Source organism: Neofelis nebulosa, chromosome 12, assembly GCF_028018385.1.
Source record: "Neofelis nebulosa isolate mNeoNeb1 chromosome 12, mNeoNeb1.pri, whole genome shotgun sequence".
Taxonomy (NCBI): Eukaryota; Metazoa; Chordata; class Mammalia; order Carnivora; family Felidae; genus Neofelis; species Neofelis nebulosa.
In genome coordinates this window covers 82,696,119-82,721,864 of record NC_080793.1, presented here as the reverse complement: position 1 = coordinate 82,721,864, position 25,746 = coordinate 82,696,119, and the positions used below count along the sequence as shown (strand labels likewise).

At 40.0% G+C, this 25,746-nt stretch overlaps 1 protein-coding gene and 1 pseudogene across 4 annotated transcripts in view; both read left to right on the top strand.

Annotated features, from left to right (window-relative positions):
- Window positions 1–6,998: 6,998 nt before the first annotated feature.
- Window positions 6,999–25,746, top strand: part of SMC5 (structural maintenance of chromosomes 5) — a 95,007-nt gene continuing 76,259 nt past the window's right edge. For 3 of the 4 annotated variants that reach the window (XM_058695726.1, XM_058695725.1, XM_058695728.1), the window contains exons 1-3: window positions 6,999–7,287; window positions 9,651–9,792; window positions 23,939–23,991. In XM_058695726.1, coding sequence (XP_058551709.1) covers window positions 7,094–7,287; window positions 9,651–9,792; window positions 23,939–23,991 — 389 coding nt within the window. In that variant the 5' untranslated portion in view covers window positions 6,999–7,093. Of the gene's footprint in view, window positions 7,288–9,650; window positions 9,793–23,938; window positions 23,992–25,746 lie in introns of those variants that run through there. The other variant, XM_058695727.1, reaches the window with a different exon arrangement.
- Window positions 9,656–18,669, top strand: LOC131492089 (complement component 1 Q subcomponent-binding protein, mitochondrial-like; annotated as a pseudogene).

The following is a 25,746-nucleotide window of genomic DNA, read 5'->3' as shown; positions in this document are numbered from 1 at the left end:
CTGCTATAACACATTACCACGCTTTCTGAGGCACAAAACAACACATTCATTATCGCACAGTTCTGGAAGTCAGAGTCCTGAAAATGAATCTCATGGAGCTAAAATTAAGCTTTTGGCAGGGCTTTGTTTCTAATGGAGACTCTAGCAGAAAATCCATTTCTTGTCTTTCCCAGCTTTTAGAGGCTTCCCGCATTCCTTGGCTCATGGCCCATCTACAGCTATGCCCTCGCTCTGACATCTGCTTTCATTGTCTGACTCTGACCCCCTGCCTCTCTCTTCGAAGGACACTTCTGCTTATACATGTCCACTGGATGATCCAGGATAATCACCCCATCTCAACACTCTTCACTTAATCACGTCTACATATTCCCTTTTGCCCTATAAGCTGCCCTATTCACAAGTCTCAGGGATTACAATGTGGGCATTTTCGAGGAGCCATTATGCTGCCCACAGCAATTTTCTTTTGCTGTAGATTTCTTAATAAGGCCCGTTTTGGTTTTCCTTTTTTAACTCCTCCAGCTGCTCTATTTTCTTAAGTGATTTGGCAGGCTAAGATCTCCATAAAGTGCTCAATAGAAGGAGCAATAGAATTGTCCTGAACTTGTTCCAGAACTTAAGACAATATTGCTAAACATTCCATCATTGAACATGAGTTTGCTGAAGGGTTCTGAAGTTGCCTTTTCCTGGTCAAAGGGAGTTTTCTTCTACTTGTATTTTCCTAGAAATTTTGACCATGAATGTGTGTTGAAAACTATTGAACGCTTTTCTTTTTCTGCCTTTATCTTTCTCCTATAAGTTTCTAATCTGAAGAATCATAGTGATTTATTTGATTTGCTAGTATTTAGTCAACCTTGAATTCCTATCACAAACCCAAGTAGGTAACGATATATTTACTTTTACGAGCATTGCTATATATTTGCACATATGTCCATAAGTAAGATAGATAGATAGGAAATTTTCATTTCCATTAATTTACCAAGAAATTAGGAGATTTAGACATGGTAAGATTCATAAAAGGAGTTGGAAAGGCTTCCTTCTTTTTCTGTACTCAGAAAGTATGTGTAGGATTAGAGTGCTGCTTCTCAGCCTGGGGGACGGGGGCAATTTTACCCCTTCAGCGACATTTACCAGTGTCTGGTGACATTTTTTGTTGTCAAATCTGTGGAGACACTGCTGGCTTCTAGTGCACAGAGGCCAAGGATGCTGCTGACTATCTTACAATGCACAGGACAGCTGCCTCCTCTTTCCCCCAGAAAAGAATTTTATCTTACCCCAAATGTCAACAGTGCTGAGGCTGGGGGTTTCTTCTCATTCTGAAATAAATCATCACCATCCTAATTTGTAATTTTGTATTTTTTCAGAGGGACTTCAAAACTTTTATAAGCTTCTAGGACCTAGATCTTGTGGGAAAAAGAGAGAGCACTGTGTAGAGGACAGGTGTGTGTGTGTGTGTGTGTGTGTGTGCACATGTGTGTAAGCAAGAGAGACAGACAGGGAACAGCCAGCTATTGGGCCAAAGCCAATATGAGAAACAAGTGGAAAAAGAGAGAATTTTTGTCTTCATATAATTCTCAATCACAGTTAGTAAGAAATTGGCCACATGCAACAATGTCAAGAAACTGAAGGAAAGTCATCAGTATGGTATATAGTCTAGCAATTTTAATTCTTGGTATCTATCCTAGAGAAATGCTAGCACATATACATAAAGTTGTGTATATGTTCAGGATATTCCCTGAAGCAATGTTTGTAAAAATGAAAAATTGGAAGCAATCTGTATGTCAAATCAGAGCAATAAAGTGAGATACAGTCATACAAAAACCCTACAGCAGTTATAAAGGAACTAGTTTTATATGTGTCAACATGGATATATCTCAAAAATACATTTTTGCATGAAAAACAAAATTGCACAACTATTCTTACCATATTTTGAATGTTAATACATTTATATATGTATGCATGTAATAGCTTATATCTTTATACAATACATTTATGTAATGCATTCACACTCAAAATAATACTACATATTTTCAGTAGGTAAAATGCATGTAAATATAAAAATGGCCTTAAAGGACATCATGTTATACCCTGAACAAGTGTATAGCAGTATCTAACTGGAGAATAAGGAGTACAGCAACAAGATTGAGAAAAAAAAAATGTCAAGTGTACACTAATTTGATCTGTGTTGTTCTAATTTTTAAGAGAATGTATACATGTGTTTCGTGGGTTATTGTTTAAAAAGTAGACAATGGAAAGACAATGAAATCATCCCCCGTTGTTAACAGTGTCCATTCTCGATTGCAGGAATAATGCATGGTTGTTGGTTTCTGGTTTGAGTTCTTTTGGGTTTTCCAACTTCCTAAAATCATAACAAAAACACAAGTACAATTTTAATTGTGAAAGGAACATGATGGCTATTAGTCAAAGTGTTGGAGGTGAGAACTTAAAACCAACAAGTTCCTGGGAGAGTTTATCATTTGTGTGGCCGATTTCAACAAATTTAGCATGGTTCTGACAGTCACCAACTTTCTTTCCTTTGGGAAGTAACACGGTGCGGGGGGAGACACTCGCCCTTCCCTGGAGACCCCTGACCTAGTCTGAACGAGGACCATCAAATCATTTTGCAAGGACTGGTGGAGGGGATTGCTCCTAGCACCTTGTTCCTGATCTTTCCAAAATTGAAGGCAAATTCCTCTCAGAGCAAGTTAATACCATTCTTCCCATTTCATATCCTTAAAAGAAATGAAGGCCCATTTAGCTATATAGACTCTCTGTCATGCCACATTACAAAGCACATGTGAAACCTGATATTAATCCCTAATGATCTTTCGATCTTTCCATTGGTTTCTGTATCCAAGAGATGGAAAATTGAGAAAGACGCAAATCTGTTGAGATACTGATCCAGAATAGAAAAATGAGTTATGAAAAGGTACTTAGAACAGTAGCTGGCATATATGGTTTATGCTGTTAGTATTAGCTATTACTACTAATGGCATAGCTATTACCACAACCAATTCCAAGGCTAATAACACCACGGGAAGAAGAAGCAGATATTTTGATTGTTTAGAGCTTTTCTATGACGTGAGAAACAAATTTTTTAGAGGTTAAAATCTAGAGAGAAAGTGTCCTTATCTCTAGCAGAAGCTTGCTGTCTGTGGTGTAAGTTCCCCCTGGGGAAGGGCGTTCACTCTCCTCAGGACCCCTCATCCTTGCCTACATCCTCCCCAGCTGTACTTTAACAGGGTTAATCAGAAAGTGTGGATGAGGGGGAGCTGGGGAAGAGGGGTTGTTTCTGGGTCCCAAGGACTTCCGTTTCAGCACTCTTTTCCCTCCTTTTCAAGCCTTGAGGGCTCACTTTCCACTATAAGAATTTGCCGGAAGCAAAGGTAGCATTTCCTCTCACTTGATATATAAACCAGGAGATCATCTCTGTCATTCTGTGAAGGTTCTTATCAGAACTGGAAGAGTAAACCATCTTAGTCCGTGTAGCCTCTGCAGAGTCTCAGTTCGTGTATCTTGCCCCACCTTCTTGCTTTTCTAGCACCATTATCAAGGGCTTGGAGTAAAGCCAAGAAAGACAACAGAAGGTGGCATTTTGAGGGGGAGGTGAAATATATTCATGGTCCTTGACCCTGCCCCTTTCTTAACTTTATAAAGTTTGTTTATTTATTTAGAGAGAGGGACAGAGAGAGCTCATGAGCAGGGGAGGGACAGAGGGCGGCGGGGGGGGGGGGGTGGTGGTGGTGGGTAGAGAGAGAAAATCACAAGCAGGCTCTGCACTGTCAGCACAGAGCCCCATGCAGGACTCAAACTCATGAACAGTGAGATCATGACCTGAGCCAAAACCAAGAGTGGGATAGTTAACCTACTGATCTATCCAGGCATTCTGAGCCTGCCCCTTTCTGCCAGCTTTTTGCCAGTAAATAGTTTATTTATTTTGAGAGGGAGAGAGGGAGAGAACGTTTGAGCAGGAAAAGGACAGAGAGAGAGAGAGAGAGAGAGAGAGAGAGAGAGAGATAGAAAATCCCGAGAAGGATCCCTACTATCAGTGCAGAGCCTGACATGGGGCTTGAACCCACAGACCATGAGATCATGACCTGAGCCATGATCTATTTAGTAGATCTATTAGTAAAAAGCTATTTACTATTTATTTATTTTCAGAGGGAGAGAGAGCAAGTGCGGGAGGGGCAGAGAAAGGGAGAGAGAGAATTCCAGGCAGACTCTGAACTGTCAGTGAGGAGCCCGATGTGGGGCTCGAACCCATGAACCATGAGATCATGACCTGAGCCGAAGTTGGACGCTTAACTGAATGAGCCACCCAGGTGCCCCTATAAATAAATAGACTTAAAAAAAAAAAAAAAAACAACCTATATCACAGAAAAAATATTTAATATCATGGAAATACACTCATAATATATTATGTGAGAAAAAGAGGGTGTAATAACAGTATTATAAAATAATATAATTCATGCAGCATCATCCTGAGGTTTTTTTGGCAGAGGGGAACAAAAGGACTATATATATCATACATACGCAAGGAAAAAGATAAAAAAAAAATGCACTAAAACCTTAGCAGTGATTAGTCTGGGTAGAGTAGGAGAAAATTTTCCTTTTGTGTATGTTTTTCTGTGTGCTCCCAAAGTTCCTATAGGAACTTAACCAGTTCCTATACTGGTTTTGTAATTAGAAGCAAAAGCAATAATATTTTCCTTTTTAAAAGGTGGTCGTAGAGCATGACTGCCTGGCTCTTTAGATAAGAACTCATAGCCTGTGTGCATTTGTGGGTCATCATAGGCTCAGGGACCCCTTCTCAACTTTCAAGGTCATAAGCACAATTTGATTCATCCACTAAAGAATAATGGCACAGAAATGAGTTCCTGCCCTCAACTACCATTACTCTGCCTATGTTATATTTCCATTAGGATAGAGTCCCCCAAATGTAGTAATTTCTTCAAAGAATTTGACTCTTCAAAGGCTCTTGAAGTGCGGTAACAGATTACTTTTTAAAAACTTTGTAGTAGTGTGGTTAGGAAGTGACAGTCTAGCGCTCTCCTACACTGAGCATTTGGGCAGTTTTAAAATTCTTTTCTGTATTATAATTTGTATTTATTTCTAGTAACCCTGACAAGTTCATATGCTTTCTTTCTCATTATATGTTCTTTGGTAACAACTTTTAGAGAGCACTGATTCCACTCGTGTGAGAGGAAGAAGCAGGCGCCTAGGAAAGGAACACTGTTCCTCATAGTCAGGAATCAGCGTTCCTGATTTCTTTTCTCTTTTTTTTTTTAAATGTTTATTTTTGAGAGAGTGAGCCAGAGCACAAGGCGGGGAGGGCAGAGAGAGAGGGAGACCAGAGGATCCCAAGCTGGTTCCATGACAACAGAGACCCGGATGTGGGCCCGAACCACACAAACCCTAGATCATGACTTGAGCCCAAGTCAGCAGCTGAACCGGATGAGCCACCCAGGCGCCTCTACTGCAATAGTTTTCTACATGGCCTCCCCACCTCTATGCTCAAGCCCCTCCAAACACCAACCAGAGTGACTTTAAAATTTTTAATCAGGCGCGCCTGGGTGGCTGAGTTGGTTAAGGATCCAACTTCAGCTCAAGTCATGACCTCCCAATATGTGAAACCCGTCGGGCCCTGCCACCGGGCTCTGTGCTGACAGCTTGCAGCTTGGAGCCTGGAGCCTGCTTCAGATTCTGGGTCTACTTCTCTCTCTGCCCCTCCCCTGCTCCTGCTCTATCTCCCACTCTCAAAAATAAATAAACATTAAAAAAAAAAACCCACAAAATCTTTAATCAGATCATGTCCTTCTCCTGCTTAAAAGCATCCAATGGCTTCCCAGTGCTTCAAAAATAAAATTCAGCTCTTTCCTGGTGGGCAAGGCTCTGCTTTGCGATGCTGTTCACTTCACTGCAGCCACACCAGCCTTTCCTTTGTTCCTCAAACATCCCACTTATTCCCATTCCAGAGCTTTTGTCCTTGCCCGGAATACTCTTTTGTCATTTACCTTGGTTCCCCCTCATTCTGGGTTTAACTCAAAGCATCACCTCTGCGCCTCCCCCCATCACATTTGTTCTGGTTATTATTTTTCATAGCACCTAGCATAGCCTGGAAATGCCCTAATCCTTTCTTGCTTCACTGGTTCTTTCTCTGCCTCCGCATCAGAAAGCGCTCAGACACCCAAGCTTGACTGGCTCCTTCAGTACCGCGGCCCCAGCCTCTTGTAGGTTGCCCATTATTAGCCAAGTAAATGAGGAGCTGCGTAACCCTCCGTGCGCCTCTTCTTCAGTGAGGTTAACCACATGCGTGCGAGTAGGTTTCAGTGAAAGCACGCGCTCATTGAAGCCAGTGAAGCCTAGCTCGTGGATTTCTAGAAACTTCGGGAGAGGAAGCCTTAAAAGGCAAGGAGGGAGCCAGGGGGGCAGAGAGTCTCTGCCGAGTCTGTTCACAAGTGGGAGCGCGCAGGGGACCTAGCCCGACGCTTTTAGGGGAGACACGGGCATAGGGTCATTGCAAGAGTTTTCTTTTTGGGACGCGGGGACCTGATTGAAGGCAAACAGGGAGTCAAGTGAGAAGACGAAGAGCCAAAGACCGGAGAGCCCGGGTGCACTAGGTCGGTGTCCCGACACAGCTGGTCGGAGGTCGCCCGCCCTCGCTCTCAGGTGTCGCGCCGCGAACGCCTCCCTCTGTCCCCTCGCGGATCGGCTTCCTCAAAGGGCTGAAAGGACTTTCAAAGTACTAAATGCCATTGACATCTGAGTTAAAAAAAAAAAAAGCAAACACCCAACTCTGAAAAACGCACAAACGCTCGTAGAGAAAGATGGGGTAGCCGTCTCCCGGGAGGACACCGCCCCCACCCGCTCGCGACCCTCATCCTCGCCCGCGTTCTCTTTGCCTCCCGCCTCCTAGGCCGCGCGCCGAGGGGCGGGGCGGCCCGCAGACGCCGCCGGGCCGGGACTGCGCAGGCGCGGGGGCGGGCTCGCGGGCGGTGTCGCGCGCCGGGCAGTTCGCGCGGGAGCCGGGCGCAGGGGCGCCGGGGCTGCAGGTCAGTGGGAACGGAAGCGCTTGCGGGGCGGAGGGGAAGCTAGGATGGCGACCCCGAGTAGGAAGACGTCGACCCCAAGCTCCCTGGCCTCCAAGAGAGCTCTCCCGAGAGACCCCTCGTCGGAGGTCCCGAGCAAAAGAAAGAGCTCGGCCCCGCCGGCGCCGCCGCCACTGCCGCTGCAGTCGTCCAGGCCTTTCGTGGAAGGCTCGATCGTCCGTATCGTGATGGAGAACTTCTTGTGAGTGGCCGGAGGCCGCGCCGCGGCGGGGAGGCAAGCGGGCCCGCGCGGGCGGGGGGTGGGTGGGTGGGTGAGGGTGGGTGGATGTGTGGCCGGCTGTGGGTCTGGTCGTGAATTCAAGCCGGCGTTACCGTGAGGATTTTTACTGAGAGGCCGTGGGGATTGACGTAGGTGTTGGTGTGGTAGGTGTGCCTCTGATGTGATGCGGATATTTTATTCATTCAGCCAGCGTTTTCTGAAGGCGTCATATGGCGGGCAGGAGACGTGGTAGGGAATAGATTTCTGGCGGCAGGGAGTCACGGCCCACAGACGGAGGACATAATCTGTAATTGATCAAAGTATGGGCGCTGGGAACTCACAGGAAGCAACAGTTAAATCAGAGGGGCAGTGACGCTGTGGCAGAATCGTGAAGAGTAAGCAGTTGCCAGGGGGACAAAATGGTGAAGGTTGTCGCGGATGGAGGTTGAAATGTACCAGAAAATTAAGCCTTACTCTCAATTGTTGGACCTCCCAGCAGACCCTTGACCCCTCCAAATCCAGCTATCTTTCCTGGTTCCTTTTCTTTCTCTCCAGACAACTAATAATCATAATAATCGTCTTAGAATTTAGTATGTTTTAGCACAAATACTGTGTATCTCTCTAGCATCTTATATTTCTTTTGGTCGAAGTCTTTTTTTTTTTTTTCTTTAAAGCTTGCACATAGTGGCTTAGGGTAACAGAATTGTGGTAGCAATACCAGCGTGTTTTTCTTACCCCCAAGTATCTATCCTGTGCCGAGTATAGAAGTAGATGCTTTATTTACACAGTGCTCTCATTCTTGTAACATCTCTTCATCTCCATTGATGAGATGAGCTTGGAAAGGTTAATTTACCCATGTTTACACTGCTAGTAAGTAGCTGAATTGCTGTTTGAATCCAGGTCAGGAAAGATAAATATAATCAAATGAGTTATCTACCATAATAATATAGATGAGTGTGTGTGTGTATGTATGTATTTGTGCCATGGGGCACAAAGGATGAAATGGTTAATTTCATCCACAACTGTGAGAAAGAGCTTTGTACGGGAGGTTATAAAAGTCTTGAAGGAAGAGTGTTGTAGACAGAGGGAACCACCTGCAACAGTTTGTATATTTAGGAAGTGTCTAGTATTGTAGTATGGCTGGAACGTAGGATATGAGCGAATATGTGAACAGAGCTGATACTGAAGAGGGAGGCAGCTATTGAGAATCTGCGTTTTCTATACTAAGGAATTCCAATTTCATCCTGTTGGCAACCAGGATGCATTTTAAGCAGGAAATGACATGTGATTTATATTACTCTGGAAGCAGTGTGAAGGATGATTTAGAAAGGGTGCAAGATTGGAGGCAAGAAGACTTACAACAGTAAGGGATGATCAGAGTTTGAACCTTGGAGTAGCAGTGGGAAGTAGGAGCAGAAAGAAGAGATTTGTCAGGATTTGGCTTTAGACTGGGAGGCTGAGGGTAAGAGAGTTATGCAGTATTTTTCTCAAGTCTCTGCCTTGGTTCTTGGTCAGATGTGATGCTATTCAGCAGAAGGAACAATTTGGGGGGAAGAATAGTAAATGCTTTTTGGATCCTGTGATTTGAAGTTTCCTGTGGGACATCTGAAAAAGATCTCGCATAGGCAGTGTTTTTAAGGGTCAGGAAAAGTGAACAGGTGAGAGATTTGAAAATCATGCATGTAAGTTGCAGAAATGCTTGAGATTACCCAAAGGGAAATATTAATAGGAATAGAAGGCCAAGTATAGAGCCCTGGAGGAATGCCAACATTTAAGGATGAGCAGAAGAGGACCTCGGACTGAGAAGGAAGTGTTCAGAGAGGCAAGGGGAGAACCATGGGAGAGTATTCTCTCAGAAGCCTAGTGGAAAAAGTGTTTCAAAAATATCTGCTGCACCGGAGTTGGATAAGACTGAAAAGAGCCCACTGCGTTTAGCAAGTAGAAAATCTTTTACCCTTTGAAGCCATGGAAGCAGAAAATTTTGCAAGTCCTAGAAGAATGAATGAATGTGAGGAAATAAAGCTTGGGTGTGAAGAGAAAGAAAAAGGTGGCTGCAAAGTGTAGAGCTGGCCTGTTTTATTTTCAGGATGAGTGGACTTTGAGTTTTAGGAATGAGGTAGGAGATAGGAGAGGTAGGCTTAGAGAACCGAAGTGGCCTGGAAGACGGTGGTTACTGGAAGAATTCCTATGAGTGAACCAAGTCCAGTTGGATTAGACTGTAAGGTCAGCTGGCCTTTGAAGGAATTCAAGAAAAGCCTGTAGGTAATGTAAAGCAAGAATAAATGTTTTGGCAAAGAAAATATTCACTTCTTATGTCTTAGTAATTTCGCCTTTTTATAATTCAGGACGTATGATGTCTGTGAAGTATCTCCCGGACCTCACTTGAATATGATTATTGGAGCTAATGGGACAGGAAAGTCGAGCATCGTGTGTGCCATTTGTCTTGGGTTGGCAGGCAAACCCGCTTTCATGGGACGGGCAGACAAGGTGAGTTAACATCAGTATTTTAAAAAAATTTGGAGTTGTGACTTGCTTTTAGTATCGAATCACTTCCTGTATCTCAATTCCTCGGGTGTACCAAACATGTAGAGCTTGATTATAAAGAATGAAGTTGGCAGGTAGAGATGGCTGGAGGAGATTGCCACTGTAAAGGTATTTTGGACTATATATGAATCTAGAGAATTCTCCAAGTATGTGACACTTAAAATTCTTAGGAGTAGGGTAAAATGTCTTCTTAAATGTGTATTGTTGGGCTTGTGGAAAGGTGAAGTAAATTTACCAAGGGCAGAAACAAAATTGTGTGGATCTGAAGACTTAAGCTCTGGAGTTGTTTCCCCAGGGGCATTTGCTTACTTTGCACCCTAAAGCCTAGGTTTTGATTGGTTGCTCTGGATTGGGGGTCCTGAAGGTAGAGGAGGGCTAGAAGATGAAACTTGAAGTCAAGCACTGTGTTTAGTAGGAAAAATAAACACTGCAGAATGGGACACAGAGTTACTTACTTACCCTGATTGTTAGCTCTGAATTTGGTGGAGAAAAAAAAAATCTTCAAAGAATTACTATTATTTTCTGTTGAAAAATAATTGACATACGATATTGTATTAGTTTCAGGTATACAATATAGTCAATATTTATATATGTATGAAATGGTCACAATAAGTCTAGTTGCTGTCTATCACTATACAAAGTTGTTAGAATATTATTAACAATATTCCCTATGCTGTAATTATGTCCCTATGTCTTACTTATTTTATAACTGGAAGATTGTACCTCTGAATCCACTTCATTTGTTTTGTCCACTCCCCTGTCTCCCCTCTGGCAATCATCAGTTCTCTGTGTTTATGAGTTTGTTTCTGTTTTGTCTTCTAAAGAATTCTTAACCACAAGCCTTAGCACATGTTTAGAGCCACGAATCGTCTTCCCTCTGTGGCCTGATATCATAAATGATAATTTTAAAGTGGTCCCAGTTAGTAATATCTCCAGGCACTTGGCAGAAGCAGGTGCAAATCCTATGAAGAAAAATACATGAAATTCAGTCCTAAAAATTCTAACGTAAAAGTCCCGAGGAGTTCATGAATCCATACTTAACAATCAAAACATAGTTCCGAGGAAATGCCAACACAAACAGCAGATTGCATCATCAGACATGCAAAGCTTGTAGATGGAGAAAATAAACTAGGGATATTTAATTTGTTTAAGGAAATAAAAGAAGTTTGGAAGGATAACAGGAGTAAGTAACAGATGAAGTAAATTTGACACAGAATCAAATAGAACTTAATAAAAATATGTTCCTTGAAGATAGAAATTTGGTGGACAGGTGAAACAAAGCAGACATATTTGAGAAAAGAATTTGTAACTAAAATACTTGAACATATTTCTTAAAATATTATAGAAGTAAAAAGAGAAAAATCAAGGTTAAGACATGATAGGTAAAGGAAGATGATCCACTGTATGTCTGAGTATTTCCAAAGAGAGACAATAGATGAGGAAAAAACAATATTTCAAGAAACCATGACTGAGAATTTTCTAGAAACCTTAAAGTTTAAATCCTCAGATTCAAGAAACCTGATCTAGGCAGGATAAATAAAAGAAATACACAAGCAGACATGTTGTAGTGAATTACAGAAGAGCAGGCACAAAAGTATTGTTCTCAGAATGAAAGAAGTGGAAAAAAAAAGAAAGCCTGAAATTCTCTCACTGAAATATCTTTGGAAGTATGTAATTTAGGAAGAAGGAAAAATAATCCCGGAAGAAAACTCTTAAGAAGTGAGAAGAAATGTTGAGCAAAAAAAAGGCAAATGTATAGGGAAATTATATGGAACCTGCATAAAATAATGTCTAATTTGTGAAGTTTAGATCAAACCAGATAGAACTGTTGTCTTTTCTGGTAGTAACCAGAGTTAAAACACTCCATGGATTTGTATTGTCAGGGAGAAGTTAAGATAATTGGTTAACTTCCAGTTTATTAAATTAAATATGCATGTTAAAGTTACGTAGGTAAACCACTAAAACAATTGAAATTTATAAATCCTCCAAACAAAGATAAAAACATAGAGAGGGGTGAAGGAAGAAACAATGACTGCCCAAACAAGACAGAAGAAGCCTTTAGAGAGGAGGAGAAAAGAAACAAATATAGAAAAGGAGATTATTACAAAACATAAAATGGTTGAATAGTCGCAATAATTATTAGTGGTCTAAGTTCATGTTTAATTTGGAAGTCTGCTGGAGTAGATAAAGCTCAGTTCTCCTGTTTACAACAAGCCTATTTAAAGTAAAAAGCAACAGAAAAGTTAAAAATGAAAAGATGAAGAAATACATAGGCAAATATATGAAAGAAAGGGATAACTGACTTGATACCAGGCAAAATAGACCTTAAGCAGAAAGTACTTAAGGAAGTAGATACGGTCATTAAATATTGATGAAAGGTCCAGTTCAGCAAGAAGGTAATTCATTTCTCAACTTGAATTCACTTAATGTAGGTCTAAAACATAAACAAAATCAGAATTCCTATTGACAAGTTAACAAATTCATAATCGTGGTTGGAGAGCTATCGGTAGTCAGATCGGTCAGATAAAAATTAGAATACGGAAGATTTGAACAACAGTTAAGCTTGATTTTATATGCTTGCATTTATATGCAAATATAAAAAAAGTCAAAAGAATTGCTACCACACATACCATAGTCTCTGATCATAATGCTATTAAGAGAGAAACAAGGTAAGTAAAGTTTTCCCATTTGTTTGGAATGAAAAATATGCTTCTATATTATATATAGGTCAAAGAAGAAATCTTAATGGAAAATGAAAATAAGAGCAGAAATTAATTAAAAAAAAAAAACAAAACCCAAATCAGTAACTTTTGAGAAGAAAGGTGTTGGGGGTAGATAAAGTAGAAAAAAGGGGTGGGGGCGCCTGGGTGGCTCACTCAGTTAAGTGTCCAGCTCTTGATTTCGGCTCTGGTCATGATCTCGTGGTTAGAGGGATCAAGCCCCGCTTTGGGCTGTGCTCACAGCGTGGATCCTCCCCCCTCCCCCTCTCTCTGCTCACACTCTGTCTCTCTTAAAATAAATAAACATTTAAAAAGGAAAAGAAAAAAGAAATGTAAAAATGCAATAAAGATATGTTGTGTGGTTCAAACTCCAAAATTTAAGTGGTTTAAAAATAGAGAAGGTTAATTTTTGTTCTTGCTGCTTACCCAGTTTAGGCCCTTTTGTGGTCACTTCGGTACCTAGGCTCATGAAGTCTTCATTTCAATATATACTTCCATGATGGCCACCTTGGGAAAGGGAACTGGCTATTCATATTTCCTCCAAAAACTCATGTATATTCTACTCACATTTTCACTGGACAGAGCCAGGTAAAACACCACACCTTGCATCAGAGGGAACAAGCAAATGCAGTCCTCCTGTGGGCTTGGAGCAGAGCTGGAGTTTTCATGAACTGTTGTAATGCCTACCACCAGGGCATTATCAGAATGCAGTCAAGATTTAAATGATTATAAGAGAATATCATGGCGCCTGCATGTGTCTGCCACTGTGGTGCTGCTTCTGCTGGGCCGTGTGCCTTGTGCACTGGGCTCGGCGGCTGCTGCCCACCGGGCCTGCCCTGCTGGGGACAAAGCTTTTGTTGAATTCGTGAGTGATGAAATTGAGGAAAAGAAGATCTGGAAGCATAAATTCCTCCCCAAGATGTCTCATGGTTGAGAGCTGGAAATGTATGGGACAGAAGCCAAATTATTGCAGAAAGGTGCTGGAGAGAAGGTCACTATCACTTCAACATTAACAATAGCATGCTGCTAACATTTGATGGGGAGGAGGAGCCCTCCAAAGGGCAGAAGGTTGAAGAACAGTCTGAATTGATGGCCGCTCTCAATTTCTTGGAAGTTACAAAGAATGGCTTAGTGCTGGACTGTCACTATCCAGAAGATGAGGTTGGGCACGAAGAGGAGGTTGGGAGTGATGTTTTCTCATCAGGGAAGTGAGCTATTGATCCATTGGCAAGTCTGCGTGGAAGGATATGAATTACACACTCAACACTGGTCCCCTGGGCTGAGCTTTATATGACCACCTGATGGATTTCCCAGTGGACTGAGGATAACACTTTGGCAGATGAGTTGGTAGACTCAGCACAGCCCTGGAGCACCAGGAATACATGACTTTTTTTCGAAGATCTCAAAGGTTTGTCAAGAGCCAGTAAAGCAGGCAAGATGTTGAACACCTTAATTCATAAAATTTGGCCGGGGAACAAAGCTACTCCGAAGCCAGACACACAAGTACTTTGAAATGGTTTTCATGCTAATATCATGGAAAATCATTCAAATTTAAATTATTTCCCTTAGGGGCGTCTGGGTGGCTCAGTCGGTCAAGCGTCCGACTTCAGCTCAGGTCACGATCTCACGGTCTGTGAGTCCGTGAGTTTGAGCCCTGCATCGGGCTCTGGGCTGATGGCTCAGAGCCTGGAGCCTGCTTCCGATTCTGTGTCTCCCTCTCTCTCTGCCCCTCCCCCGTTCATGCTCTGTCTCTCTCTGTCTCAAAAATAAATAAACGTTAAAAAAATTTTTTTTAAATTATTTCCCTTGCCCTCTTACTTACTCATTTATGTCCTCTCTATAAATCTGTTGTTCCTGGATTTTTTGATAATATAATGATGGACAATAAAATTGATTTATCTCCTCCAAAAAACCAAAAAAGACTATTATGAACAACTTCGTGCTAGTGAAGCTTAAATTCTTAAAGTTGTAAATGTATAGTAGGTTTCTACCACTGTATAAATGATTCAAGCTGATTCTTAGTAGAAAAAAATCAGCTGTTAAATTTTTTCCTAGGACATCAAAGACCATTAGTTGTAACAACGGTCATTTTGTATTTTACACAAAGAACATTACTTAGGTACCAGAATCCATCAAGGAAAGAATGTGAAAACTATAAGCTAGTCTTACTCATGAGTATAGGAGCAAAAATCTCAAGAAAAAGAAACTATAGTCTGATGAATCTAATACATAAAATGCATCATACATTGTGACCAAATAGAATTTATTCAAGGAATGAGAGATTGAACATTAGAAAAAAATGAACACATCACGTTTTATTTATTTTTATTTTTTACATGTCACATTTTAAAGGACAACTGCATGAGCATCTCAAAAAACTCTTAGCAAATTAGGAGTAGAGGATACCTTTCTTTCTTTTTTCTTTTTTTATGAATATAATTCGTCAAATTGGCTTACATACAACACCCAGAGCTCATCCCAAAAAGTGCTCTCCTCAATGCCTATCACCCATTTTCCCTCTCCCTCACCACCACCCCCCCATCCACCCTTGGTTTGTTCTCTGTATTTGAGTTTCTTGTGGTTTGCCTCCCTCCCTCTCTGTTTGTATCTATTTTTTCCCCCTTCCCTTCCCCTGTGGTCTTCTGTTCACTTTCTCAAGATCTACATATGAGTGAAAACATGATACCTGTCCTTCTCTGACTGACTTATTTCACTCCATGATACCTTCCAGTTCCATCCACATTGCTGCAAATGGCATGATTTCATTCTTTCTTATTGCCAAGCAGTATTCCATTGAAAATATAAACTTCATCTTTATCCATTCATCAATTGATGGACATTTAGGCTCTTTCTATAATTTGTTGAAAGCGCTGCTATAAACATTGCGGTACATATGCCCCTGTGCATCACCACTCCTGTATCCCTTGGGTAAATACCTAGCATTGCTATTGCTGGGTCATAGGGTAGCTCTATTTTTAATTATTTGAGGAATCTCCACACTGTTTTCCAGAACAGCTGCACCAGTTTGCATTTCCACCAGCAGTGCAAGAGGTTTCCTGTTTCTCCACATCCTTGTCAGCATCTGTGGTTTCCTGATTTGTTCATTTTAGCCACTCTGACCAGTGTGAGGTGGTATCCCAGTGTGGCTTTGATTTGTATTTCCCTGGCGATGAGTGACATTGAGCATCTTTTCATGTGTCTGTTGGCCATCTGGCTGTTTTCTTTGGATAAGTGCCTGTTCATGTCTTCTGCCCATTTCTTTACTGGATTATTTGTTTTTCAGGGTTGAGTTTGGAAAGTTCACTATAGATTTTGGATACTAACCCTTTATCTGATATGTCATTTGCAAATATCGTTTCCCATTCTGTCAGTCACCTTTCAGTTTTGTTGATTGTTTCCTTTGCACTGCAGAAGCTTTTTATCTTGATGAGGTCCCAGTAGTTCATTTTTGCTTTTAATTCCCTTGCCTTTGGAGATGTGTCGAGTAAGAAATTGCTGCAGCTGAGGTCAAAGAGGTTGTTCCCTGCTTTTTCTCTAGGGTTTTGATGGTTTCCTGTCTCATATTTAGGCCTTTCATCCATTTTGAGTTTATTTTTGTGTATGGTGTAAGAAGGTGGTGTAGTTTCATTCTTCTGCATGTTGCTGTCCAGTTCTCCCAGCACCATTTGCTAAAAAGACTGTCTTTTTTCCATTGGATGTTCTTTCCTGCTTTGTCAAAGATTAGTTGGCCCTACATTTGTGGGTCCAGTTCTGGGTTCTCTATTCTATTCCATTGGTCTATGTGTCTGTTTTTGTGCCAATACCATGCTTCCTTGATGATTACAGCTTTGTAGTAGAAGCTCAAGTCTGGGATTGTGATGCCTCCCGCTTTGGTTTTCTTCTTCAATATTACTTTGGCTATTCGGGGTCTTTTGTGGTTCCATACAAGTTTTAGGTTTGTTCTAGCTTTAAGAAGAATGGCGGTGCAATTTTGATTGGGATTGCATTGAATGTGTAGATTGCTTTGGGTAATATTGACATTTTAACAAGATTTATTCTTCCAATCCATGGGCACGGAATGTTTTCCCATTTCTTTGTATCTTCAATTTTCTTCATAAGCTTTCTGTAGTTTTCAGCATGTAGGTCTTTTACATCTTTGGTTAAGTTTATTCCTAGGTATTTTATGCTTCTTGGTACAATTGTAAATGGGATCAATTTCTTTCTTTCTTTCTCTTTCTGTTGCTTCATTATTGGTGTATAAAAATGCAGCTGATTTCTGTACATTGATTTTGTACCCTGCAACTTTACTGAATTCATGTATCAGTTCTAGGAGTCTTTTGGTGGAGTCTTGTGGGTTTTCCATGTAGAGTATCATGTTGTCTGTGAAAAGTGAAAGTTGGACTTCTTTGCCAATTTTGATGACTTTTATTTCATTTTGTTGTCTGATTGCTGAGGCTAGGACTTCCAACACTATGTTAAACAACAGTGGTGAGAGTGGACATCCCTGTCGTGTTCCTGATCTCAGGAGGAAAACTCTCAGTTTTTTCCCTTTGTGGATGATATTAGTTGCGGGCTTTTCATATATGGCTTTTATGATGTTTAAATATGTTCCTTCTATCCCTACTTTCTTGAGGGTTTTTATTAAGAAAGGATGATGTATTTTGTCAAATGCTTTTTCTGCATTTATTGACAGGATTATATGGTTCTTATCCTTTGTTTTGTTAATGTGATGTATCACACTGATTGATTTGCAAATATTGAAGCAGCCCTGCAGCCCAGGTATGAATCCCACTTGATCATGGTGAATAATTCTTATATGATGTTGAATTCGATTTGCTAGTATCTTGTTAAGAATTTTTACATCTATGTTCATCAGGGATATTGGCTTGTAGTTCTCCTTTTTTGTGGGGTCTCTGTCTGGTTTAAGAATCAAGATAATGCTGGCTTCATAGAATGAGTCTGGAAGTTTTCCTTCCATTTCTGTTTTTTGGGAATGGCTTGAGAAGGATAGGTATTAATTCTGCTTTAAATGTCTGGTAGAATTCCCCACGGAACCCATCTGGTCCAGGACTCTCAATTTGCTGGGAGATTTTTGATAACTGATTCAGTTTCTTCACTAGTTACAGACGGGTCTGTTGAAATTTTCTATTTCTTCCTGTTTGAGTTTGGGTAGTGTGTGGGTGTCTAGGAATTTCTGAGGGATTGGTTCTGATAAATCCATTTTCATTCATGATTTTATCTATTTTGGTCTTCCTTTTGAGAAGTCTGGCTAGGGGTTCATCACTTTTGTTTGTTTTTTTCAAACAACCAACTTTTGGTTTCATTGGTCTGTTCTTTTGTTTTTTGTTTCTATATTGTTTATTTCTGCTCAGATCTTAATATTTCTCTTCCTCTGCTGGGTTTAGGGTTTCTTTGCTGTTCTGCTTCTAGTTCCTTTAGGTGTGCTGTTAGATTCTGTATTTGGGATTTTTCTTGTTTCTTGAGATAGGCCTGGATTGCAATGAATTTTCCTCTTAGGATTGCCTTTGCTGCATCCCAAAGGGTTTGGATTGTAGTGTTTTCATTTTCATTTGTTTCCATATATTTTTTAATCCTTCTTTAATTGCCTGGTTGATCCACTCATTCTTTAGTAGGATGTTTTTTAACCTCCATGAATTTGGAGGTTTTCCAAACTTTTTCCTGTGGTTGATTTCAAGTTTCATAGCATTATGATCTGAACGTGTGCATGGTATGATCTCAGTTCTTTTGTATTTATTGAGGGCTATTTTGTGAGCCAGTATGTGATCTATCTTAGAGAATGTTCCACGTGCACTTGAGAAGAATGTGTATTCTGTTGCTTTGGGGTGAAAAGTTCTAAATATATCTGTCAAGTCCATCTGGTCCAGTGTATCATTCTTTATGGGTTTTCTGTCTAGATGATCTGTCCATTGTTGTAAGTGGAGTATTAAAGTTCCCTGCAATGACCACATTCTTACCAATGAAATTGCTTAGGTTTGTGATTAATTCCTTTATATATTTGGGTTCTTCCAAATTTGGTGCATAAACATTTGTAATCGTTATCTCTTCTTGATGAATAGACACTGTAATTATTATATAATGCCCTTCCTCATCTCTTGTTACAGTCTTTAGTTTAAAATCTAGTTTGTCTAAGTATAGCTACTCCAGCTTTCTTATGACTTCCACTAGCATGATAGATGGTTCTCTATCCCCTCACTTTCAGTCTGAAGGTGTTCTCAGGTCTAAAACGTGTCTCTTGTAGACAGCAAATAGATGGGTCTTATTTTTTTTATCCATTCTGATACCCTGTGTCTTTGATTGGAACATTTAGTCCATTTACATTCAGTGTTGTTATTGAAAGATACGGGTTTAGAGTCATTGTGATATCTGTAGGTTTCATGCTTGTAGTGGTGTCTCTGGTCCTTTGTGGTCTTTGCAATACTCACACAGTCCCCCTTAGGATCTCTTGCAGGGCTGGTTTAGTGGTGATGAATTCCTTCAGTTTTTGTTTGTTTGGGAAAACCTTTATCTCTCCTTCTATTCTGAATGACAGACTTGCTGGATAAAGGATTCTTGGATGCATATTTTTCCTATTCATCACGCTGAAAATTTCCTGCCACTCCTTTTGGGCCTGCCAAATTTCAGTAGATAAGTCTGCCACTACCCTTTTGTGTCTGCCTTATGTGTTCACCCTGTAGGTGAGGGCTGTTTATTCCTGGCCGCTTTCAGAATTCTCTCTTTATCTTTATATTTAGCCAGTTTCACTATGATATGTCATATAGAAGATCGATTCAAGTTACATCTGAAAGGAGTTCTCTGTACCTCCTGGATTTCCATGTCTGGTTCCTTCCCCAGATTGGGGAAGTTCTCAGCTATGATTTGTTCAAGCACACCTTCGGCCCCTTTCTCTCTCTTCTTCTGGATCTCCTGTGATACGGAATTTGCTGCATTTCATTGAGTCACTTAGCTCTCTAATTCTCCCCTTGTGATCCAGAATTTTTTTCTCTTTTTCTCAGCTTCATCTTTTTCCATAATTTTATCTTCTATATCAACTATTCTCCCCTCTGCCTCTTCAGTTCTGGCTGTCCCCACCTCTAGTTTATTTTGCACCTTGTTTACAACATTTTTTATTTCATCATGACTATTTTTTGGTTCCTTGATCTCTGCAGTGGTAGATTATCTGGTGTCTTCTGTGCTTTTTTCAAGTCCAGCAATTAACCTTATGACTATTCTAAATTCTTGTTCAGTTATATTGTTTATATCTGTTTTGAGCCATTCCTTAGCTGTCATTTCTTCCTGGACTTTCTTTTGAGGGGCATTCTTCCATTTCATCATTTTGGGTAGTTGTTTGTCCCTTATGTGTTTTAAAAGCTTGTTATGTGCCCTGCACCTGCGAGCACTACTATATTAAAGTGGAGTCATACACTGTCTAGGGCCTGGCCCTTCAGGAGGTATTTTTTGGAGAGTGTCACTTGCCCTCTGTTGTTGTAGTGTGGTTACTTTATCTCCCTACTTGTAGTGATGTTTGGAACCCTCCACTAGGTGTGTTTTTCTTTGTTTTCCTTTCTAGGACACTTCTTTGAAGTGTCCTAGAAAGGAAAACAAATCAACAAAAAACAAACAGAAAACAAAAACACCCAAACACACAAACAAACCCCAAAAACAAAAATCCAGAAACATCAGCCACAAGTAAACAATAGGGTGGAGGAGGTGTTGGTAGAAGAGGCCTTGTCCTGAACAAAGAGAGAAATGACAGGAGCGGGGAAAAAGAACGAATAAAAATTGACCAGAAAAACTCTAGGGCTTAATCCAGAGAGTGAGAAAGGGGAATAAAGAAGGAGGTGTGGAACATGTATCAAGAGAATGGATTAAATATGTCTGCTTAAACAAACCAACAACCAGAGTAACCAGACTAGAGGAGGGAAGAGATAAGAAGGAGAAAAGGAAGGAAGAATATATCTATACAGTAAGAACTGTCTGAGAATTAAATCAGGCAATTAAACCAGTGCAACAGCGCTGGTCTGGAGGAAGGGCCGTCTGGTTCATCAGCTTCAATCCCACTCCAGTAGATACGCAGTTACCAGTCACGGAGGGGCGTGGTTTGGTGTAAGCAGGTCCTGCCTCTACTGTGGGCCCTCCTGTCCCTTTGCTGAAGTTTCCCCTTTTTGTTGATGGGAAGAAAAATGACGACACCCAAGTCTCTCCTCCATGGACCAGGTGTCCCAAACCACTCTTCTGGAACAGTCTCACTGTGCCATGGGCACAAATGAGGCAGTTTGTCCTGCTCCGCCAGCTCCTGTGCCTTGACGTTTGACAAACTCCTGCTCCATTCACCCAGGTACTGGGGAAGTGCCACTCAGTGCCGCCGCATGAGTCGTCTGGCTGGCAGATGCAGGCAGGCTTTGGCCTGTCCCACTGCACTCCAGGGAGGGGATTGCTTTCTCCTACTGTGGACAGTGCCCTTGGCCTAGGCAGCTAGCCTGGAGCTGGCTCCCCTCTTCCCCAGGTGTGCGATCCGGGCAGCCCACCCCAGTCTGGAGAAAGCCCTTCAGAGATTGGCTCCTTCTATGTCCTGGTCCCTGTTGTTTTTCTTGTCCACATACAGTCCTGTGCTTCCCCAGCTGCTCTTTCTCTTCCCTTTGTCTCTCCACAGAAGGGGAACCCTCCCCTCTGTTCATTTTATCTCTCCCAGTTTGCAATCACCCACCTATGGCTGGTCAGGTTGTCCCTGTGGGTCCCTGTAAGCCCCCCGGACTCTTTTCCTCCCGGACTTTGGAGTTCAGCATCCTTTAGCTTCAACACTGCTTTGTTTGTGAGATGAGGGAACTTCGGATCCCCCTACTTGTCCTCTATGTTGGCCCCTCCTTCAAGGATACCTTTCTTAATTGCATAAAAGACAGCTAAAATATACAGCAAGTTAAAGAACAAGTCAAGGTTGCCTACTATCTATCACTCCTATTCAGCATTGTACTCGAAGTTCTAGACAGAACAGGAAGGTAAAACAAAAGATACAAGTTGGAAAGAAAGAAAAGTCATTTACAGGTTATATGAATGTTTGCAACGAAAACCACAAAAGAGTCCTCAGATAAGCCTTCTGATGAATTAATATGGAAATTTATTAAGATTGCTAGATACAAGATTATATAACAAATCTTTTGCATTTCTGTACACTAACAATGAACAGAAAAATACAATTAAAACTTGATATCATTTACAGTAGCAACAAAAATGCAGCTTACATAGCAATAAGTTAACAAAGGATATGTAAGACTTACACACAATGTAGAAATTATACAACTTTTTTGAAAATATTAGGAGTTTATAATAGATGGAGAGATGTACAGTATGAACAGGCTGGAAGACCTAATATAAAAATTTCATTCTTCACATTGATGTACATATCAGCATCGTTCCAGTCATAGTTACAAGCAGGTTCTGAAATTCAGATGGAAGAGCAAAGGGCCAAGAATAGCTAAGATACTCATAAAGAAATTCAACACAATGGGAAAACTTGCCCTCTCAGGTATCAAGACTTAACATGAAGTTAAGACATCGTGTAGAATGTTATTCAGCCATGAAAAAGAATGAAATCTTGACATTTGCAACAGCCTGAATGGACCTAGAGGGTGTTATACTAAGTGAAATATGTTAGGGAAAGACAAATACCATACAATTACACTTGTATGTGGAATCTAAAACAAAATAAAACAAAAAACCCACAAACAGACTAACAGACTCCAATATAGAACCAAGTGGTGGTTGCCAGAAGGGAAGAAGACAGATCTTACCCTGAGTGGTAGGGTTTTTGTTTTTTTTTTAATGTTTTTATTTATTTTTGAGACAGAGAGAGACAGAGCATGAGCAGGGGAGGGGCAGAGAGAGAGGGAGACACAGAATCTGAAGCAGGGTCCAGGCTCTGAGCTGTCAGCACAGAGCCCGACGCAGGGCTCAAACTCACAGACTGCGAGATCATGACCTGAGCTGAAGTCGGATGCTCAACCAACTGAGCCACCCAGATGCCCCTTGAGTGGTAGGGTTTTTGAAGAAGACTGTGGAGTGCAGGGTTTCTTAGGTGGCACATTGCAGACCTTTGGGTATCCCTAGATATATTCAGGGGCTGCACAAGTTCTCACTAAAAACATGTCTAATGTTGTATTTACAGTTAAATCCTGGTATGAAAATTTAACACTAGCATCTTCTATATCATCCATATGTACACTTGATAATAAGAACTGCCTCATGATTTTTTTCCTTCTTAGTGGTACCAAGTATTTTAACTGATGCAAGGCAGTGAGCAGATAGCACTCTTACAAAGATGCCATTGTTTTTTCATGTTTATGAAGAAACTAAAACAGTTTAAGTAGCCTTGTCAAAATCAAGCAACTTACATGTTTATGGCAGAGTTGAGATTGGAACCTGAGTGGTGTATATTAATGCCTGTACTCTTAATCATTAAGCTGTACTTACTAGTTACAAGGCAAGTCCTCCTTTTTCATCTCTCTGGGCATCAGTTTCATCATCCGTAAAAGGGATGTAATATATACCTCATGAGATTGCTTATGAGTATTAAAAAAGGAAATTATAAATTGCTTAGCAGAGTAGCATATGGTAATGCATATTAATAGATGTTCACTGTTGTGGTTTCAGTTGTCATCATTGCCGTTACCACTATTAAAAAGATAATTATTTGCAAGGTACATTTTCACTTTTTTTTTTTTTTTTTTAAGAATTATTTATAGCCTGATTGAAGATCCAGTCTGATTTATTGTTTTAGGCCCAGGGTCCGTCTCAGATTTTTGGTCATACATATATACAAACTAGCTTAAATATGAAATATGTCTGTTTTATCCCATAGATTGTACCTAAATTGTATTTCCTATGTGTATTGCTCTTTTTAAGAGAATGACAATTATATCTTCATTAATGACAGGATGGGTAATATTAGAGTGATTGTTGATATTTTATCGGTGCCACTCCAAAGAAGTCTCCAATGGTAATAAGGAGATTTGGTATGGCTCTATGGTTAAACTGTAGAACCTATTTTCCCACTGGCTTTTTTGCCTATAAGGAGGGTTTTTAGTACAGAGGCTAAGCACACAGACTCTGGAGCCAGATTATGTGGGTTCAGTTCTTTGCTCTGTATCACTTACTGGCTTTGTCACGAGTTTTGTAAGAGGCTGTCTGGCACATAGAATGTTCGGTAAATGGTAACTAATTTTTGTCGCTGGTGGGTGGAAACAATGGAGGGACTCAAATCTGGGAAAGTGATAGGAGTGGACAGAGAAAATACTTAATGAAAGAATTTTAATTTGACAAATAATAATGACTTCACTAAATCTGGGATAACCTGGGAATGTCCTCGCTCAGTGCATATTGTTTTTTTTTTACTCTAGGTTGGCTTTTTTGTGAAGAGAGGATGTTCCAAAGGAATGGTTGAAATTGAATTGTAAGTGTTAAAAGTACTGAAACCACTGTTTTCTGTACAATTTCTTGATGTTCATGCATTCCTCATGACTTTAGAAAACAGTAATAACATAACGTTATCATGTAAATGTTGGAACTACTATTTCGAGGATGTTTTATCCAGAGAAGTTATTTTTTTAAGGTGTCTTTTAAAAACTAAATTGTAAGAATTTTTTTCAATAGAATTCTTAAAGAAATTACCTCTTGGCAGCCATTTCTGATGGATCAGAGTTAGTATTCAAGATGACACCAGTTAACCCTCCTTCGTGTATATACTTTCAGTCATTTTTACACAGGTTTGTTTACTGCTTAGTTGATTTTTAGTGTTGTTTTTTGGAGTGTTCTACAAAATCCTGGAATTTCTAGCTTTAGGTTTTAAAAATTATCTGATAGCCTCATCGTTTTATAGGATATGGGGATATGATCTTTTTACTCAAAAACTGTGGGGGAAATGTTTTATTTATATAGCAATGAGAAATAGGCATACACAAAAGATTATACTCAGTTCATTAAAATATAATGATAGTATTTTACTGAAAGATATAAAACCAAGACTTGAATAAATGGAGAAGCTTACTATGTTCCTAGAAGCATATAGTTCATATCATTATTAACATATCAGTCCTTTCCAAATATATAAATTTGACACAATTCCAATCAGAGTATCAACAGGTAAGTTTGATTCTAAAGTTTATCTGGGAGAATAAATGTGCTGGAAAACCCAAGAAGATTTTGGAAAAGTAGAATCATGAATAAGGTATTTGTGTACTAGATGTTAGAGTGGACTATAATGCTGTTGATAGTGTGGTGTATAAGTACAGAAAATTGGAGGAGCAGAATGGAAAAAGTAGGGACAGACCTGAATATATAACAGGATTTATTGTAAAGATGGCAGTTTAAGCTTGGGCTATAAATTACTCAAATTGAAGTAAGTTAATTGGATTAATTTTTTTAACATAAATTTAGAGCTTTATCAAATACTCTATTCATGAATAAAACCTAGATGTGTTAAAAGCTGAGTGAAAAAATATGTAACTTTGAAAATAATAGGGAAAAAAGTGTAGATTTTTTAAGTCTTAGGAGAAGGAGGCTCTTCCAAGCACAATAGGACCCAGTAACCATAAAAAGGAAAATAGGAAATTTATCCCTGTTCATGCTCTGTCTCTCTCTGTCCCAAAAATAAATGTTAAAAAAAAAAAAAAAAAAAAAGGGAAGATAGGAAATTTAGATTGCATCCACATGCAGCTGAAAATAATGATACTGTAATTAAAAATGAGTGATAGACGGGAGAAAACATTTTCAGCACAAATAACCTGTACATGTCTTAAATTTACTAAAATACCAAATCTCATGCAAGTCAGTAAAATTACTAACTGGTAAAAGAAACAAACAAAAACATTTAACACCAAGTAAAATAAGTGGCCAATAATTATAAAAAGGATATAACTCATTAGTTATCAAGGAAATCAAAATGAGGACTTTTTTCCTTTTAGCTTAGAAAAATTTTTAAATAAAATTTAGTAATATGAAGGTATAGAGAAGTGAATCCTGTCATGCACTGTGGGAATGTAAGCACTTTATCTTACTTGGGAGGATATTATCAGGTTTTAAATAAATCTTTGATCCGGTTACTGTCGTAGACATTGTTTACTCATTTGCACAAAATTAGCCTTTTCCTAATTTTAATAGTGAAAAATTGTAAACACCCCAAATGTCTATCGTCTGGTAAATGACTAAA